The 20,602-nt window shown below is 39.7% G+C and overlaps 1 protein-coding gene across 5 annotated transcripts in view; it reads left to right on the top strand.

Annotated features, from left to right (window-relative positions):
• Positions 1-20,602, top strand: part of PLCB1 (phospholipase C beta 1) — an 845,524-nt gene that overhangs the window by 702,261 nt on the left and 122,661 nt on the right. For all 5 annotated transcript variants that reach the window (XM_064275782.1, XM_064275783.1, XM_064275785.1 and 2 more), the window contains exons 26-27: positions 2,375-2,594; positions 9,322-9,502. In XM_064275782.1, coding sequence (XP_064131852.1) covers positions 2,375-2,594; positions 9,322-9,502 — 401 coding nt within the window. The remainder of the gene's footprint in view (positions 1-2,374; positions 2,595-9,321; positions 9,503-20,602) is intronic.

Below are 20,602 nucleotides of genomic sequence, written 5' to 3'. Positions count from 1 at the left end.
ACCAAAGGAGGGTTTCTGGAGTGCTGGTAATATTTTGATTTTGATCTGGGTGATGGCTATTGAAGCACATCCATTTTGTGAGAATTTATAGGACTGGACATTTATGATTTGTGTACTTACATTTCACCAAAAGCCGAAGTAAAATACGCATAGAAACAAAACTTGAGGAACATATTTAAAGAAAAAAAAAAACATGTTTTTAAAGATTGAGTTCCATGGGGAACACAATTCAGTATTAAAGAATGAAAGAAGACACAGAAGTTTACATAGAGCAGGACTCCAACGTTATTTAAAAGTACGCAAACAGACAGGAGACACTGGGTGCACACCAAGAGATTAGCAGAGGTTATCTCTGAGTGGTTTGCTCTTGAGTGATGTTTTTCTCTTTTACATAAATGGACATCACTTTTATACCTAAGAGTGTATTCTAAGAGTAGCCTTTCAGTCACAGATTTTTAATCATAGGTCGGAACATTTTGGCCCGTGTTGATAAACTCCCCACAGTTGATGTGCTGCAAACCATTCTTAAAGAAGTAGGACTGAATGTATCACCAACAATACAGCAGTTTCTTACGATTATAAAGTGTTAATATAATAAGCTATTATGCAACCATAATGAATCAACTGGGGCCTAAGGGGAACCATTAAATAAATGTAACTGATTCTCTCCCCAGCCTCCTCCGTCCCAAAAGGAATCACATGTCAGGAGAACAGACACATTAAAAAAAAAAAAAAAAAAAAAAAAAACAGGAAGAAGAGAAAAGAAAGCATATTTCGGTTGCTTAACGACCTTAGCACTTAGGAACGTAAATTACTATTCTGACTTTAGTGTTTATCCGCTAGCTATCTCGTCTTCTATTCAGGTTTGTTGTTATTCGTGGCATGTACTATTGTTTGAATCTCCTAATAGTTGTAAATATTTCTGGTAACATTTTTAGTTCCCAGAAAAAGGAAATTCAAATCAAAGGATGGACACATGTGAACTGTGACTTAATCTAGGTTCAAATAAATGATAATTCAATGATGCTGAGACATCATCAATTGTAAGGCACCCGTGGTTCATATATCGCTAAGAAAGAAAACACTGATGGCAAACTCAGACACCCTGTCGGCTGTGAGAAGTGTCCAAGTTTCAGAACTGTTATAGTATAAAAAAGGGCATATTCTAGAATTGATGACATATGTCAATACAAGACAAAATGTTTTAAGGTCAGGCTTTGTGACATTAAAACTTTTCTTAGTGCAACCAATGTCACAAAACAATATATGTATTAGTTGTTTAATGAGAAACTAATTTGCTCTGTAAACCTTCATCTAAAGTACAATTGAAAAAAAATAAGCAGGATATAAGAAAATAGAATTTATTCCTCATCATTTCATTTCCAACATTGTATTTATTTTATGTGTCAATCAAAAGTACCTTCAAAAATAAAAAGAGAAAGAGAAAAAAAATTCTTAGCATTGGATAAAATACTATGTATTCGCCACTAACCCTTATGGTGACTTTGTGTAAATTAGATTGAGAGACCTTCTCTCAAGACATTTTACTGCTATGTACTGGAACACTGTTGTGATAAATACACAAATATACAATGTCTATACATGATGGTGCTCTTTTGTGGCAATGCTGCAGAACCTGTACAATCGCTTGTCAAGCCTCTTGCAGGCATAGTGCCAGCACCCGTGTTAAATAGTCTCCGTGAGTTATTTTATTTCATCATCACAACAACCCTATAAAGTAGTGGAAGTTTTATTGTCCTTAAGGTGGATGCTGTTCATGCCCCACCCAGATCCCCTTTACCACCTGGTGCACCATCTGCTGGCTTCGGTGAGCACTGGCTGCTAACAGCTCACAATTTTGCCCTTCTGGGGAGAGTTGCCCTCAGACAAAAGGAAGCCCCCTCATTCTGGAACTCCTGCCTCCCCCACTGACTGTCCCAACCCTACAAGGCCAACCTCCTTGCCTCAGGGTGAGACCAACTCTGTGGTACAGTTTGTACCCGAGGGCTCCCTGAGGGATCAGGCTGAGCTGTCTGCTTCCCTCGATCTCCTTTTCCTGAGAGTCCCCCTCGGTAAATCCCTTGTAAACCAGTCCCCATCTTGCACCCTGCTTCTAGGTAATCAAAACGGAAAAAAATATAAATAAATCGCAAATGAGAAAGTTAGGGCTTTGAGAAGTTCAGTAACTTGGTCACAGAGTTAGCACATGGAAGGGCCAGGCTGGAACTCAGATATGTTTGACATCAAAGCTGTGTTCTTAAGCACCCGTTGACCCTACTTCTCAGACAAATGCTCACAAGTGGCTGCCGCGCTTCTGTGCATCTGTGCTTGTGGTCCTTCCATGTCCATAAGCTCTTATCATCAATTCCCACAGAAGTGGAAGCGCAGACTATTGAAGATCTAAAGCAACAGAAATCATTTGTGAAACTGCAAAAGAAGCACTACAAAGAAATGAAAGACCTGGTGAAGAGGCACCACAAGAAGACCACTGACCTTATCAAAGAACACACTACAAAATACAATGAAATTCAGAATGAGTACTTGCGAAGGAGGGCAGCCTTGGAAAAGACTGCCAAAAAGGACAGTAAGAAAAAGTAAGTGAATAAGTGTTTTTTACTTGTTTGCTTTATAATGTGAAGGAAGAGAGTCCTTTACGTGGTTTTTGATACTTTAGATGCTATATTTAGACCTATACCACCACAAAACCTTGTGGGGAAGCTCTACTCTGTCCTGTAGGGTTGCTGTGAGTTTGAATTAACTGGACAGGAATGGGTTTTTTGGTATAGCACCACAAGAAGGAAAGCCATCGGTGATGCTTAATATTATGTGTCAGCTTAACTAAGCCATGATTCTCAGTATTAGGTAATTATTCTTCATTTTGTAATCTGACGTAAGGGCAGTATCCTTGGGGGTGTGGCCTGCATCCAATATATATGGGCTTTCTGGCAAAGCTCACTCACTCTCGATCCTGCGTCTGACTCATCAACCTCTGACTTCCAGTTCTTGAGACATGAGCCAGCAGCCTGCCACCTGGCCTGCAGATTTTGGGATTTGCCAGCTCCCGCAACCCCATGCGCGAGCAGCCTTTTCCCCTGATCTGCTGATTTGGGGATTTTGCAGCCCCCACAACCACATGAGTCAGGAGAATCCCCCAGCCTGATGCCTGACTCATGGATTTGGGACTTGCCAGCCTCACACCTGCATGAGCCATCTCCTTGAAATAAATCTATCTCCCTATATATATTTATGGAGCCCTAGAACTTAGTGGTGCAGTGGTTAAGCACTCCACTGTTAACCAAAAGGCTGACAATTTGAACCCACCAGCTGCTCCTTGGAAGCCCTATGAGGCAGTTCTACTCTGTCCTATAGAGTCGCTATGAGTCAAAATTCATTCGATGGTAACAGGTTTGGGTTTTTCTGTTTGTTGTGTTATATACGTGCTTCACTAATTTTACTTAGAGAACTCAGCCTAAGGCATCACCCAACTCCCTCCATTTTCTACAGCTCTTGAGTCACTTCAGTTCAGTTTTGCTTGTGGACTGAATTTCTTTATTTGATGAAATTCTAGGACTAAATATGCAGTAAGTCCCTTCTCTTGAGTTCCAGCTCGTGGCCCCAATACCAGTTGGCTGGCTCTCCACATTATAGCTGCCAGCTTGGCCAGTATCAATTTTTGCCATGTACCTAGAGCCTAGTAGAAGAGGTACCTTGTCTTGTAAGAAAGAGAAACCTTAGCTAATCTTTGTTTCTCCTTCTGAAACTCACAAAGCTCTGACCAGGAGACTCGACTCCTGTGTTTGGGCCTAGGAGTCTCTCCATAACCTCAGGTACACCGACCTTGATGGAGAGAATCTTTAGTATCCATACACTATGAAGCCTATGAAATTACATTGCCCCAAGAAATTTGCTCATTTGCTTTCCCAAATTTTATGAGTCTACTCTTCTAAGTTTGGATTTCTGCAGTTTCCTCAAACATCTTTCCTAGGCTTATGGTACGAACTTGTTGTGGACAATAAATGGTATATTGCAGCATGAAGTTCCCTTACCGACAGTGTTTTTTTTTTTTTAATTTTTATGATAAGGAAGTAAAACACAGTCACATTTAATTGTGTTGTTCCTTTAGAGCACAACAAATCCTTGCCTTCTTCAGGATCTTTTTTTGCTAACCATCAAAAACATTTTTTATTAATTTTTTTTTTTTTAGTTATTTAGCGAGCACTAATGGAGCCCTAGTGGCACAGTGGTTAAGAGCTCAGCTGCTAACCAAGAAAGTCTGCAGTTCGAATCCACCAGCCGCTCCTTGGAAACTCTGTGGGGGAAGTTCTACTCTGTCCTATAGGTCGCTATGAGTCAGAATTGACTCGATGGCAATGGGTTTGTTTGGTTTTTTTTTTTGTTATAATATAGCATGATGTGAAGCATTGTCCCCAAAACTTTACAAAACATGGACTCATATCATTTTTTCAAATAAGATGTCATTTGTGATATTAACAAGTGTCCAATATAGAAAATTTAAAATTCACCGAAGTATCCTTTGGTTCTATTTCAGTGTGTTATAGTACTGTAATGAATTATTATACTATCACAGAAGTGAGAAAGTCCTTTTAAATGGTTTTAAATTATCGCTCTACTTATGTTTCTGTAACTACGGTATACAAATCTCTCTTATCACCAGTTATCCAGATTTTTTTATCTTGTCTAGCACATGGACATAATATGATCACAGTCAATGCAGTGATCTTCACAGCTGTGGAAAATCATGTCAGGAATGGATTGTGCAGTTATTCAAGGCTGTTTTGGAAACATCATCATCCTCTTTCTCATTAAAGAGTCCTAAGAGCTTGACTTGCAACAGTTGGCACCGAGAAATAAAGTTTAATTCTCTATCTACAAATTTTATAAATCTCCCTGAAGCTGTCAGCATGGAAGCTACCAGCCCAACAAGCTAAGAGTCAGACAGACTCTATTCCGTCCTCCCTTTCACTTCCCTTTCTGAGTAATCTTTCGATGCTGGGTTATAGAGAAGTAGAGACGTGTTTTTCAGACACATGTGATCGAACATGTGCTTAACTTAAAAGCATAATCAAAACACAGCATTCGAGTTCTAAGAAACAGCAAACTCATAGTTTATTAGAGTTGGAGCCGCCGTACAGGACAACTAGATGAAATTTGTTACTTCTTCAAGGAGGAAATTGAAGGCTACCAGGGTTAACATTTATCAAGAGTAAAACAGCCAGCTCGGGCAAAGCTTGGCCTGAAATTCTTCCAAATTCCTGTCTTAGCAATATTTATGGAGTCATACATTAATTTACTTGTTTATTTATAAGCCATATTCTGCAAATTTCCGAGAGAGTATTGAAGTATAACTTATCATAGAAGTTACCAGTTGCTAATTCTGACTCAGACAGCAATTTTTTTTTTTTTTAAATCAGAGAAAACAAGAATGTAGAAAGCCTACTAAAATAGTAAAAGATAAACAAAACTCACACAGAGGAACACCAGCCATCGAGACTTGTGCTGTCCAGTGGGGGAGCCACTGGTCACATGTGGTTATTAAATCTTTGAACTGTGGCTAATTGGAATTGAGATGTGCTAGTGGCATAATGGAAACCCGGGTTGTGTAGTGGGTAAGAGCTATGTCTGCTAACCAAAAAGTCTGCAGTTCAAATATACCAGGTGCTTCTTGGAAACTCTGTGAGGTAGTTCTACTCTGCCCTATAGGGTTGCTATGAGTCGGAATTGACTTGACAGCAACACATTTATTTTTTTGGTTTTAGTGCCATAGTGGTTAAGAACTTCAGCTGCTAACCAAAAGGTCAGCAGTTCAAATCCACCAGGTACTCCTTGGAAACCTTATGGGGCAATTTTCTACTTTGTCCTATAGGGTCGCTATGAGTCAGAATGGACTGGATGGCAGTGGGTCTGGGTTTTTTGGGTTTTTTTTTTTTGTAAGGCAAATACACACCAGATCTCGAAGACTTCATTAAAAAAGAAAAGCATGGAAAAATCTCATATTTTAATATTGACTTCTATAGATTTTATGTGAATTGCACATTGAAATGTTAATATTTTGGATACATTAGGTTAAATAAAATATATTATAAAACATTTCCCTTTTTTAAGGTGGCTACTAAAAATTTAAATTACATATGTGACTCATGTCATATTTCTATTGGACATCATTCAGTATCATTTCTGTTCTGAACACTGAATTTAGCTATTAGCTTCTGAGAAAAGGAAATATGGGCTACATCATTTTCCTTATCTGATTAAAGGAAATTTGCTTGCTCTTCAAGAGAGATAAGCATTTTCCTGGTATTAAATCACAAAGGAATGTATCTCTTACGCAAGCAGCATTAGGCAACAGAGAGGTAACGCCTTCAACCCTGTTTCTACAGAAGATGCTCAAACATTCTCCATTTGGTTATTTTTTTCATTCTGTCCCTCAAAAATAAAAATATCCCTAACCTCCCAGTATTCAAAGATACAAAAGGAGAAGCTTTTCTTCAGGAGGATGTCTGTCCATCCCATCTCTCTTGATATACAATATAAATAAATAAATAAACCGTTGCCAATTTCAACTCTCAACAATCCCATGTGTGTCAGAGTACAACGGTGCTCTGTAGGGCTTTCAGGGGTTGGGAGTAGATCACTAGGCCTGTCTACTGAGGTACCTCTGGGTGGACTCAAACCCCTAACCTTTCGGTTAGCAGCCCAGCAAGTTAACCATTTGCGCTACCCAGGGTGCAAATAGATACACAATAAAAAAAATAAAAAGCCCATGCCATCGAATCAATTCTGACTCATAGTGACCCTATAGATAGATACACAATAAAATCCTAAAAATACCTAAGTAATGAGTGGATAACATCATGGCCATTGGATTTTTTTCTTACTTAAATATCCATCAACTCAGTTGGGTCTTCCACAGAAGGTGAAGAGCAGGTCACTCAAAGATACCTTCTGTCCAGACACTGGCACACAATGATTCTGTGGTGTTCTCAAGAGTGGAGGGTCTGGCTGGCTGCTTCTCCCTTAGCTGTATGTCTTCAGGCAAATCTCACTGCTTCACCTCCATGCTGTGTCTCACTGAGTCCCCAGTTCCTCAAATGTAACTGGAGATGATGATAGCTACTTGTTGGGTTGTTGTAAAAACCAAGCATCAGGTACAGGGGGCCTGGCACGTGTAGAGTGACCAGTAAACGAAAGTTGCTCTTGCTGCTGCCACTGTGGTGGCTGTATGTTTATGCTCTGGCCCCACTGACTTCCTGCTCCAGAACTGATAAATAGCCTTGTGTTCCCACCAAAATGGCTGCCTCAGCTCTGCAGTGTAATTCTAATATATCAGGACCTATGAGCCTTGTGCAGTGTTCATTCTCATTTGACATTGCACATAAAAATGCAAATGGAAACTGATTTTCAGAGAATTCTGCATCCTTTCTTGAACATAATAAGATCCTAACATCAGTTTCAACCAATTGCCTTTTCTATGTGACATCACTGGTGCTGGCGGAATTCACAGAGAAAGCAGAGGGTGGCGCAGAGGTTAGGAGCTTGGCTGCTAACCAAAAGGTCAGCAATTTGAATCCAACAGCTGCTCCTCAGAAACTCTGTGGGGCAGTTCTACTCTGTCCTGTTGGGTCACTATGAGTCAGCCTCGACTCGACAGCAATGGGTTTGGGTTTTTTTTTTTTTTTGTTTACTTCTAATCAGCTCTGCCGCTAACCAAAAGGTTAGAGGTTCAAGTCTACCTAGAGGCACCTCAGAAGAAAGACCTGGTGATTTACTTTTGAAGTATCAGCCACTGAAAACTCTGTGTATCACAGTTTTACTCTGACACACTTGGGGTCCCATGAGTCAGAATCGACTTGATAATAATTTTTTTTATTATCCTTATTAATCTCTCTGCCAGTTCCACCTGACTGCACATGAAAAATGTGCTGGCTATCTTAGAAGGTGGTTTAGTCTTCTTTCTGGAGAGGGGTTTCATATAAATTAAAAGACTGAGCCCGTTCTTGGTAACCTATCCTCAATATTTCGTTTGCTGTTCTATTGTGTAGTAATATGGAGTAGATAGCATTAGTCCTAAGCTTCTAAATATCTGTATGATTGACTGTGAGTGATGCAAAAAAAGTCACCTTTCACAGAGTAAGAACCCAGGAAATATTTGCAAAGTGAACAAATGCATCCTCCTTCCTCTTGTAACCTAAGCAGTTTGAAGAAAGTACCATTTAGGGTTGGTAGAACCCCAAAGAACCTTATTTTAACAACATGTTCTTGCTATTAAAAGGTATTGTCAAGAAAGGGAATGGTCAGCTGGGAACCTACACGTGGCATCTGAACATACTCTCTGTTTTCATTCTGCATCACCCTGGGTGCAAAATGAGGCACCTTGCAACTCCCCCAACAGAATCCACTCTATTGGAGTTTACTGAAATTTTTATAAAGGAACTGTAGCTGGCAGTACCAAAACCCGTTGCCATCAAGTCGATAACGACTCTATAGCGACAGAGTAGAACTGCCTTAAGGATCAGCTGGTGGATTTAACCTGCTGAACTGTTGGTTAGCAGCCGAGCTCTTAACCACTGCACCATGAGGGCTGCAGCTGGCAGTAATCATGTTTAAAAAAATACAAAACATTAAAACCTTAAAAATCCTTATTAGACACTGTTTTGCTTTTTTTTCCCCCCAGAGTGAGAGTTATCATTGTCGCCACCCCCACCCCCAGGTCTCCCAGCCTCCTGGCTTTTCTTTCTGCCCCTTCTTCTTTCTTAGGGCAACACAATTTCCATGCCCCTTCTGTGTTTGTTGTTATTAGGTACCGTTGAGTTAGTTCCGACTAATAGAGACCCTATGCACAACAGAATGAAACACTGCCCAGTCCTGCACCATCCTCAAAATTGTTGCCATTCTTGAGCCCATTGTTGCAGCCACTGTGTCAATCCATCTCGTTGAGGGTCTTTCCCTCTTTTGCTGACCAAGTCTGATGTCCTTCTCCAGGGACTGATTCCTCCTGACAACATGTCCAAAGTATGAGACATAGTCTTGCCATTCTTGCTTCTAAGGAGCATTCTGGGTATACTTCTTCCAGACAGATTTGTTCACTCTTTTGGCAGTCCATACCTAAACATGGTTCTGTGTTTGGAGACCCTCTATGGTTTGAGCTTGTCCTTGGGGACGCACCCTCTACCACAAGTGGCTAATTAAAATATTCATTTCCTAACAAACCTGTTCTCTCTCTAGGAGGAACCCTAGTGAATGGAAATCCCTCTACCTTGTTAAGACCTGCAACCTCTGTAATTAACCTCTGTGTCTTTGCAGATCGGAACCCAGCAGTCCTGATCATGGTTCATCAACGATTGAGCAAGACCTTGCTGCCCTAGATGCTGAAATGACCCAAAAGTTAATAGACTTGAAGGACAAACAACAGCAGCAGCTGCTTAATCTTCGGCAAGAACAATATTACAGTGAAAAATACCAGAAGCGGGAACATATTAAACTGGTAAGCCCAAGAAACTTGATTTATGTTTGCAGGGCTGGAGCCCTCTTTTCCAAAGAAAATGTTCAATGCTCTTTGAGAGCTTAAATGGAGACGGGACAGGTCTGGCTAGCAATAACTTGGGACTCAATATAGGGTACATGGTGTCCACCACACTAATATTATGAGCCCACTATTCTGACACCTTTAACAAGCTTCTCTCTAATCCCAATGACACTGTATTGCTTTTATTTTCACTAACTTATATTTGGGTTATAATAGTTCTTGGGAATGTTTGCAATACCCCCCCCAAAAAAATGCTTATATCATTGTTTAAGAATATTAGGAACATGCTGAAAATATATTTTCACATTTTTTTGTATAACTAGCCTTTGCAAGAACTCAAAATATCATAGAGTCTACTCTCCTGCATTTAGAAAAGTCAGTATCTAAATGGCCGATATGTAATGTTATCCGTGCAATTCCTGAGTCTCCCTGTGAAATGAAACACCATCATCTCCAGTAATTATCAGTTTATCCTCCAAAAAATATTTTCTAATGAATGGTGGCTTTCTCTCCATTGTTACTGATGCCTTGACCCATAGTAGCAACCTAATAAATATTTGGGGGTGGAAAGATTAAATAAATCTAGCAATCAAGTGGTCTTGAAACCAAGCTTATATCTAAAACAAAATAAATGAGAGAGCTTGATAGAATTTAAGGTAGTGGACCCAAAGCAAATGGACTCTTTGAGGTATCTGTGTGACCTGTCCATGTCTTTGCTGAGGACTCTGTACATATAAGAGAATTCAGTGCAGTTCTGTTGTCCTAGTACTGGCTCCCTAATGACAATATGCAAAGGAGCTGCATTAAAGTCACATGAAGAACTTACCAAAAATCAGATTCCATAAGATCAGTTATTCTTAACTTGAGTGTGCATCAGAATCAACTATAAGGCTTGCTAAAACACAGACTGTTGGACTCAAAACCCAGAGTTTTCAGTTCAACAGGTCTCTGGCAGGGCTGGTGTTGTCACTGCTTCTATTCCCTGGACCACACTTTGAGAACCTCTGCATGAAAACTAAATGTGAGGCTCAAGAATTTAAATTATATTTAAATTATTAAAATATATAAATATTATATAGTTAAATTTTATGAATTCAAAATTATCCATCCATTTGTATTTATATCAACACCCATGGGAGCAGTGGCAAGAAATCAAACAACATGTCACATTGGGCAAATCTGCTACAAAAGACCTCTTTAAAGTGTTAAAAAGCAAAGAAGTCACTTTGAGGACTGATGTGCACCTGAGTCAAGCCATGGTATTTTCAGTTGCCTCATATGCATGTGAAAGCTAGACAATAAATAAGGAAAACTGAAGGACTGATGTTGAATTATGGTGTTGGCAAAGAATATTGAACGCTAGAAGAGCAAACATGGACTGCCAGAAGAACAAACAAATCTGTCTTGGAAGAAGTAGAGCCAGAATACTTCTTAGAAGAGAGGATAGCAAGACTTTGTCTCAAGTACTGTCTTAGTCTGGGTTTTCTAGAGAAGCAAAACCAGTGGAGCCTATAAATATATTTAGGCAGAGATTTATATCAAAAAATGGCTCATGCAGTTTAGGGGCTAGAAAGTCGCAGAACTGTGGGTTAGGCTGGAGGCTTCTCCTGAATCATGTAGTTGCAGGGGCTGGCAAACCCAAAATTAGCAGGTAAACTTTGCCAGAAAGCCCACCTATACTGGATACAGGCCATACCCGCAAGGAAATCCCTTTCAGCTGATTGGCTACTCACAGTAGATCCCATCACGGAGGTGATCGCCTTCGATCAGATCTCATTATGGAGGTGATTACATCATTACATAGCTGCCAAACTACATCACAACTGCCAAACCACTGATAGTCATGGCCTAGACTGGATTAGAGAGAAGCTTGTTAAAGGTGTCAGAATAGTGGGCTCATAATATTAGTGTGGTGGACACCATGTACCCTATATTGAGTCCCAAGTTATTGCTAGCCAGACCTGCCCCGTCTCCATTTAAGCTGTCACACAACCCTAACCATCACACACACAACCCTAACCATCACATGTACTTTGGACATATTATCAGGAGGGACCAGTCTCTGGAAAAGGACATCATGCTTGGTAAAGTAAAGGGTCAGTGAAAGAGAGGAGGACCCTCAACAAGATGGATTGACACAGTGGCTGCAATGATGGGCTCAAGCATAGCAACAATTGTAAGGATGGCACAGGACCAGGCAGTGTTTTGTTCTGTTATACATAGGCTCACTATGAGTCGGAACTGACTCAATGGCACCTATCAACAACAGCAACAATTTAAATTTATATGTCTATTAAATATATATCTATTAAATAGACCAAAAACCAAACCCATTGCTGTCAAGTCAATTCCGACTCATAGCAACCCTATAGGACAGAGTAGAACTGCCCTATAGGGTTTCCAAGACTATAATCTTTATGGAAGTGGACCTCCATATCTTTCTCCTGCAGAGTGGCTTGTGGATTGGGACCACAAACCTTTCTGTTAGCAGATGAGTGCTTAACCACTGTGTCACCAGGGCACCATCATTCAAACCTTACTATATCTGAGTCTGACTTCCAACTTACTGTAACTGGTCTGAATTCCAGCTACCACCAGCTGTGTCTGTTTGCTGAAGACTTGCTCTGCCTACTCAGGGCAGGCTAGAAAAAAAAAAAACAAAAAACTAGTGCCATCGTTTAAGTTCCTGGGAATTCACACATTTGGAAAGCAAACCTCATATGTGCTAACTGGATCTGTTATTTAAATACCCCATCTTCCTCACCCCTCTGGGATAGCTCCGAAGAGCACATTGAACACTGTTCCCCAGACTTTCCCAGTGGAATTAAGTTGCAGGTGCCCACAGAAGGAATTGGCTTGGTAATGTTTCCTTTATTGACTTCCTTCCCTTCCCTGTCTCACTTCTCCACTCGCATACCAGTGTTTCCTGGGATCTCCTCCCAAATAATCTACTTGTTCTCAAATCCTTGCTTTTGGGGGAACCATGGACTGCCCATTTGCAATGGTTTTTAGCAAAATATGCTTAATAGCAAAACTGGACAAAGGATAAGCAAATCTGACTCATAAGGCACTAGAATTTCAACCTGTGCTTTACAATGATCATTATGTAAGTTGGCAATAATTATATTTACATTATATAGAGGTACTAAAATCCCATTTATAAAGATTTCTTCCACACAGGAATTTACTACTTTCTTCATCCATCTCCATCACTTCCCGTAGAATATTCTGGAAGGGCTCATCTTTGTCATTGGTAACTATGTTTTTTAAGAGCCTCCTACTCAACAGGCATCATGCGTTGGAGGAGCAGCAGGATACTCTGAGGAGGAATGTAGGGTATTAGATCAGAGAAATGGGACTCTTGTGGGGAACAGATCTCTTAGGGTATCGTAGGCATTTATAAGACCTTTGTATTTTACTTGGAGTGAGGCAGCAGCTGTAGGAGGCTTTAAAGCAGAGGACTGGCATGATCTGAAGTTATTTTTACAAAGACAGCTCTGGAATGGTGCTATCCAATATGTGGTAAATTAGTGTCACCCCTGAAAAGGGAAGTCCCAAAGCATAGTTCAGTCAAATATCCCAATGGGTTAAAGAGTTGTGATATCTTCCAGCAGATGACTGACGTTTACTAACAAGGTGGATGTTACTTAGAAGTCTAGACAATCCATGCATAATCACCTGGAGTTTCCACAGAGCCCCAAACTGCGGGCAAGACAACATTCAACAAAAGAGACCTGCCAATTCAGAAGAGACGTAGCAGGGTAAGAGGAAAGCCCAATACGAACAGGAGATTCCTGAAACAAGAATTCAGAGCACAGATGAAAACAGAAGCCCAGACATCCCAGAAAGGCCTCTTAGGTAGAAGGGGACCCGGACTGGGGAAATGGAGTGCAGATATCAAGAAAAGAGCTCCAGAATCTCAAGGTCCCAGGAAAGATACCCGAGCATGGTACCATATTGAATCCCAATGGATAAGGGTGTGGAAAGCTGCTTAATGGCTTTTCTCTTGGAGGAAGAGATTGGTTGGGAACTGGAGAAGACCAAGCTGAGCTTGCAGATGGGAAGATCCCAGTCGCGGGTCTGCTGGAGCAAGGGAGGTGATGGAAATCCTGCTGGAGATAGCAATCCCAGAATATGTCCTTCAGCTCCCTCCTCCCTAAGAAGGAATGTGTGTATTTTTTATAAAAGCTTTGAAGAGTTTTCGGGAAAACATGAATACATGTGCGTGCCAGCCTGGCCCTTTCAGCCTAAACTACTTAACTTTTCTCTACTCTGATTGTGGATTTGAGTTCAGTAAAACTCTAATGCCCTTTGAGCACACTTACATGGACCTTTGTTAAGAAGGCTAAGGCCCAAATGCCTTGGATTGAGAAGCACACACAGTTTATTTTCTGGCCATTTTAGGAGAACCACAATTTAAAATACATGCCTTCCGCTGAGACATGTGTACCAGTACATCCTATCAACCCCATTCGTAATGCCAGGAAATCTTTTGATGGAAAGGCACCCAGAAATGTCAGTCATACCTTTGGTTATGGTTCTGAATAGTCAACAGGCTGCCCTGGCTAGATTAGACAAGCAGAAGTGTAATTAAGAAGTGAGTAGGCACTAGGTAAGAAGAAGCATTTGGATGATGAGGAAAATTAAGCAAAAGATACGTCATCTCCCAAAAATGGTTTTGAGGATTAAATAGAAGCGTGCTTTGGTTAAGGATCATACATTGCAAATGTTGGTGCCTACAGTTCAAGGATCAAGAAAGAAACTCAGCATCCATGAGCTCCCTGTCAAATGTTTATCAAAAACTTAATATTTGCAAAATGTTCTGATAGACACAATGGGAAAAAGGTAAATAAGATGTGATCACCACACTCAGTGAGCAACGAATGGTTATAATACCACTTGAACAATGCGATAATAAAGATTTGGCAAATTGATATGAAAGAACAGATATGGGAACAATTTGTAAGTAATTCTCATAAGAAATATAAAACTTACACCAAGCTTCATAGACTCCATAGCTCTGATGAGTTTTTTTTATCTGTCCAAACAAGGAGCTGTACAGTCTGATTTCTCAGATGGTTCTACAGCCAGTCACTCAAAGTATGGTCCCCAAATTCAGAGCATCACCACCACCTGGTATCTTGTTAGGGATGCAGAATTTCAGGTATCACCCCAAACCTGCAGCATGAGAATCTACATTTTAATAGGACGCCAGCATGACTTGTCATGTTGAAGTTGAAGAAGCGCAGTTTTAGAACCTATCAATCCTTGTCTTTGTTCAAATTGTGCTTTAGAATAAGCCTAAAACTCCTTTTAATTGAAATGGGAAATACACTGAGCTTTCCATTACTCATTGCTTTGTCATCAAGATAGATGTATATCTACTGGTGACAAAGTCACAGGTCCTGTGGAAACCACTCTTGTGATTTCCTGCCTATATTCGTAATAGGGAAACCCTAGAGGCATAGTGGTTAAGAGCTACAGCTCCTAACCAAAAAAGGTCAGCAGTTCAAATCCACCAGGTGCTCCTTGGAAACCCTCTGGGGCAGTTCTGCCCTGTCCTAAATGGTTGCTCTGAGTCGGAATTGACTCTATGGCAATGGGTTTGATTTTTGGTTTTTTGTTCATAATAGGCTTATTTTCAGAGAGAGGTGAGAGAAGATAAAGATGTAGGTTCCTCCACCCCATTCAAGTTCATGTGCTCCTGGAGATCTCTCCATGGAAAGTTTAGAGGTCTTGGGATCTCAGTTAAGGACCCCTGCTGCAGGGAAAAACTACAGGGTTGGGGAATCTCTTCTAACTTGTTTGTCTGCTTTTCCTCAACTGCCATAGGTGGTACCTGCATTTGTCTACACATTAAGATAGGTTTTAGTTTTACCAGTGACTTTAGTAAATGATAAAAATTCTCGGGAGTTACCACTAAGCCACCCTCAGTATTCAGCCCTAGCATCATGTTAAAGGTGCTGAGGAGATGCTGGTGGGTCCCTTCTCACTCACAGCAGTGACTGGCCCATCATTTTGTCTTCTCTCTTCTTCCCCCTTTTAGTGGCTTCCAGAAAAGATTTGCTCATTTTCTCTCACCGTCACCATACTCTTTATCACCTTCAGGGCCTTATTTTGTTTTTCATTTTCTTTTCTTCCTGCCTTTTCTCCTTTTTCTCATGTTTTTAATCTCCCACATGTTCTAGTCACATTCATTTCTCCTTTCTTTTAAGTCTGTCTTAATAGATCATATTCTTCTTTCAAATCCCCCATCTGTCCCACCAGCAATCCTTCCTGAGCCCCAAACCAACGTGAGCTCCTGTCAACCTGAGCTTCCAGTTCATCGCCAATCCCAGGGAGATAGAAAGTCATGTCCCAGAATGAAAACTCTGGTCAAATACTGATCAGCCATGAATGAAATCAGGATGTGGGTAGACTCAAAGGTCTTCAGTTCAGGCCACTGCTTCCCCACTGAACAGCTGTGTAACCAGTCTGAGCTACAGTTTCCTCATTTGTCTGTCTTCAAATTATAGAATGCAGTGGTGCTCAAATTCTCAGATACCTTGAAATAATAATTAGGGATTTCACTTTAAAGCAAAAGACTTCTTTTGTTTCCTCTTTTTTGTGCATAAAATATATTACCTTAATATATTTTATGATACTTACTGATGACTAGTTGGAAAAGATTAAGAAAAAAATGTCAGTAAACAGAACCCTACCCAAAGGCATAGCAAGGAGAAGCATTGACTTGTGTCAACTTAAAGAAATTTAGAGAACGGAAGAGATTCTGTCTGAAGGAAACTTCCAAAATGGAATCCACAAGTCTGATTAGTTTGTGTCCTCTGGAATTACATGACTTATTGCATTCCATCTGGTAAGTGAGGGATACTGAAATGATATATTATGCATAAGAGAAAAAGTAGTTGACATGGAATGGTATTTATCTTCATGGGCAGCTCTTCTCAGACTAGCTTCCAAATGGACTGGAGCCATTATACTCATGATTTATATTACCTTGGTTTTTTTGTCCCAGTTTAGTTGCAAACCATAGGCCAAAACATGTCCTTTTTAAGTCAGGTCTCTTTTGCTAATTATTTAAAAATCTCCATGTTGTGCGTTATCCCTGCCTTCCTCCACTACCTCCATGTTGAGCATTATTACTATGTCTAAGTTGTAAGAAATGCTTACTTATTTCATTTACTGTAAATTAAGTGACCTTGACACTTTTTAGAATCATGGAAGTTTATTCTAAAATTTTAGTGATTTAGGTTTTTTTTGTTTAATTTTGTTTAATCAGGTATAATGATCTCAACTAACTGATCAGATGCAAATATTCTCTCATTGTCTTTTCTTTTAATCAAGAAATCCATAGTTGCATCATTTGTGAGACTACACCTGCTTTTCAATAACTCTTGCAAGCACCCTCATTAGCATTTAAAATTATAAAAGGATAATAAATTCTTTGATCTATTTAAATTCTTACAAAAAGCTGTATAAACCCCACTGCTGTCAAGTCAATTCCAACTCATAGCAACCCTATAGGACAGAGTAGAACTGCCCCATAGGGTTTCCAAGGAGTGCCTGGTGGATTCGAACTGCTGCCTTTTTGGTTAGCAGCCGTAGCACTTAACCACTATGCCACCAGGGTTTCCATATGAACCATCAAATGCAACTTCTGTTACAAAAGTAAGATAACTTACTATTTCCTGGCCATGAATCCATACTTTTTAATTATTTTATGAGTACTCTTTACTCATTATTAAATTAAAAAAACACTTAATTATAGAATAATATAATTTCACAATTTATCAAAGGAACTTCAGAGGTAATTTAGTCTCTATATTATACAGGTAAGGAAAGGAGGCCCAGAGAATGGAGATGATACAACCCAAGCATCATCTAGGTGAATACCACCTAAACTAGAGCTCCTTTTACCAATTTACTTGATTTTTTTTTAAAGCTTTAAAATATTTCTAGTTGATAACCTCATAAAGAAATACCAGAAATATCATTCAAAGGAGCATATTACATTCACCCATTTACCTCTTTGAGCAGGCTACAAAGCTGGCATTTACTTTGGCATAATTTGAAAGTGAAAAATAATTTAAAATACTATAAATTGTATCAAGAGACTCAGTCAGATTTTCCCTTTCTTTCATTTCTCTCTTTGCCCAGTGCCTAAGTTATCTAGTGCTGCTATAGCAGAAATACCACGAGTGGGTGACTTTAACAAACAGAAATTTATTTTTTCACAGTTTAGGAGGCTAGAAGTCTGAAAACAGGGCACTGGCTCTAGGGGAAGGCTTTCTCTCTCTGTTGGCTCTGGGGGAAGGGTCTGATCTCTTCAGCTTCTATTCCTTGGCTCTTTGGTCATCTTCATATGACATGGCGTCTGTCATCCCCCACCACGGCTGCTTAATCTGCTCCTTTTACATCTCAAAAGAGATTGATTCAAGGCACATGTTACATTTACACTGCTGCGTTAAAATAACAAAGAAAACCTATTCCCAAATGGGATGATAACCACAGGTGTAAGGGTTAAGATTTATAACACATATTTTGGGGGACACAATTCAATCCATAATGCCCAGCAGGAGAGACATTTTTTTCAAGAATAATTTGAGCATTTAGAATCAAGTCGGCAGCTATAAATTCTATAAATTACATAGGAAAATTAAAAAACAATTTAAGTATGATAGATTATCTCAGAGAATGATCAAGATGGTTGCCATTTTAGTCCAAGACATTTACTTCCTTCTTTTCAGTGGAGTATCAGCTGTCTAGATCTGCTCACAGTTGAACCATCAATATCAGCACAGTACCTGGTACTTCATAGGTGCTCGATAAATATTAGCTGAACAAACGAATGAGTATTTCTCAACTTGAATGACCAGGATACACCCCAGTGTAAATATTCACCTTACTTTGAAATTGTCAGTAATTTGTTTGGCCTACAGATCACTACTTAGTTCAAGAGCATCATAAATTACCTCTTTGTAGAAGACAAACAGTTTATAGTAAAAACCCAGAGTGGATGCTTTCACTAGCAGAAAAGGAAATAACCTCTCAAGGTATTAGTAAAAGGGAAAGGAAGATGAGTTACTCCTAAAGAAAGTGTGAACATTCTATACTAGGCTTTTTGCACATTTCCCAAAATTATACTTCTTAGAAGAGACTCCACACATGCCAATTTCTGTCCACATATTTTTTATCCCTTTTGAGTTAGAGTTAAGGAATTCTTTTCCACAGAAACCATTTTTCTCACCCTCAAATAACTGAACCAAGTGAAACTTAGCATGGAATCATGAACAAGCATGAAATTATACTCCCCAGAGCTTTTTATTTTTACTCCTTAAAAGGTTTGGAACATTTAACTGGAAGAGTCGTCATGAGTGGTAAACAAATAAACAGAATAATTTAGATGTATCTATTCCTTTGAGGCAGAAAAAAAAAAAATATGTACTACAAGTTGAATTTTGTTTATTACAGTTCAGTTTATCACGTACCTTCTTTGTTTATTTCCTAGGATTCTAAACTAGTCTTTTCTTCTGTGCTACTGTTAATGGACAGTTTGCTTTCAGTGAGTTTTGTGGCTAATAACATGATCAGATGGCTCTTTGAGTAGAGTTTGTCTGCTCATAAATACACCAAAAGTGGGTGTGCTCTGCCTTTTTTGTTGTTGTTGTTAGATGCCATTGAGTTGGTTCCAACTTATAAACTCCCTGTATCTCAGTTCCTTCGTATATAAAATCAAGGTAACCGCGCTGACCTCATAGGGCTGTCAAGTCAATTCCAAATCATGGTGACCCCATGTGTTGCAAGGTAGAATGTGCTCCACAGGGTTTTCATGGTTGTGATCGTTTGGAAGCAGATTGCAAGCCTTTCTTCCGAGATTCCCCTGGATGGGCTTAACAGCCAAGCTTTCAGTTAGCAGACAAGTGCTTAACCATTTGCCCCACCCAGGGACTTTGCTCCAAAAGATAAAAACATTGATAATCTCCTTTACAGCGAAGAAAATGTTATTGTTGTCATTAGGTGCCCTCAAGTCGATTTCAACTCATAGTGACCCTGTGTACAACAGAATGAAACAGTGCCCGGTCCCATGCCATCCTCACAATCATTGCTATGTTTGAGCCCATTACTGCAGCCACTGTATCAATCCATCTTGTTCAAGGTCTTCCTGTTTTTCGCTGACCCTCTACCGTACCAAGCGTGATTTCCTTCTCCAAGGACTGATCCTTCCTAATAACATGTTCGAAGTATGTGAAACGTAGTCTCGCCATCCTTGCTTCTAAGGAACATTCTGCCTGTATTTCTTTCAAAACAGATTTGTTTGTTCTTTGGCAGACCGTGGTATATTCAGTATTCTTTGACAGCACCATAATTCAAAGGCATTATTCTTCTTCAGACTTCTTTATTCATTGTCCAGCTTTCACATGCATACCAGGTGACTGCAAACACCATGGCTTGGGTCAGGGGCACCTTAGTCTTCAAGGTGACATCTTTGCTTTTCAGCACTTTGAAGAGGTCTTTTGCAGCAGATTTGCCCAATGCAATGCATCTTTTGATTTCTTGACTGCGGCTTCCATGGATGTTGATTATGGATCCAAGTAAAATGAAATCCTCAACGATTGTAATATCTTCTCCGTTTATCATGATATTGCTTATTGGTCCAGTTGTGAGGATTTTTGTTTTCTTTATGTTGAGGCGTAGTCCATACTGAAGTCTGTGGTCTTTAATCTTCATCAGTAAGTGCTTCAAGTCCTCTTCACTTTCAGTAAGCAAGGTTGTGTCATCTGCATATTGCAGGTTGTTAATGAGTCTTCCTCCTATCCTGAAGAAAATGTAGGTTCGGAAAATGTAGGCCCTTTACCCAAAATCACACATATTTAATAAGTCATAGAGTAGAGATTGGAACCTGAGCCAAAAACACTAAATTGTTTTTGCACTGAGCCATGCTTCGGTAACCAGCATAATAATCTAATGAATTCTGTGTAATTAAAAAGAGATAATAAGAATTTCATATTAAAACTTGTAGGCTTAGATAATGTGGTGATTTCAAATAATGTCCTCACT

The sequence above is a fragment of the Loxodonta africana genome, chromosome 24 (genome assembly GCF_030014295.1).
Source record: "Loxodonta africana isolate mLoxAfr1 chromosome 24, mLoxAfr1.hap2, whole genome shotgun sequence".
Taxonomy (NCBI): Eukaryota; Metazoa; Chordata; class Mammalia; order Proboscidea; family Elephantidae; genus Loxodonta; species Loxodonta africana.
This window is presented reverse-complemented; position numbering and strand designations above follow the sequence as displayed.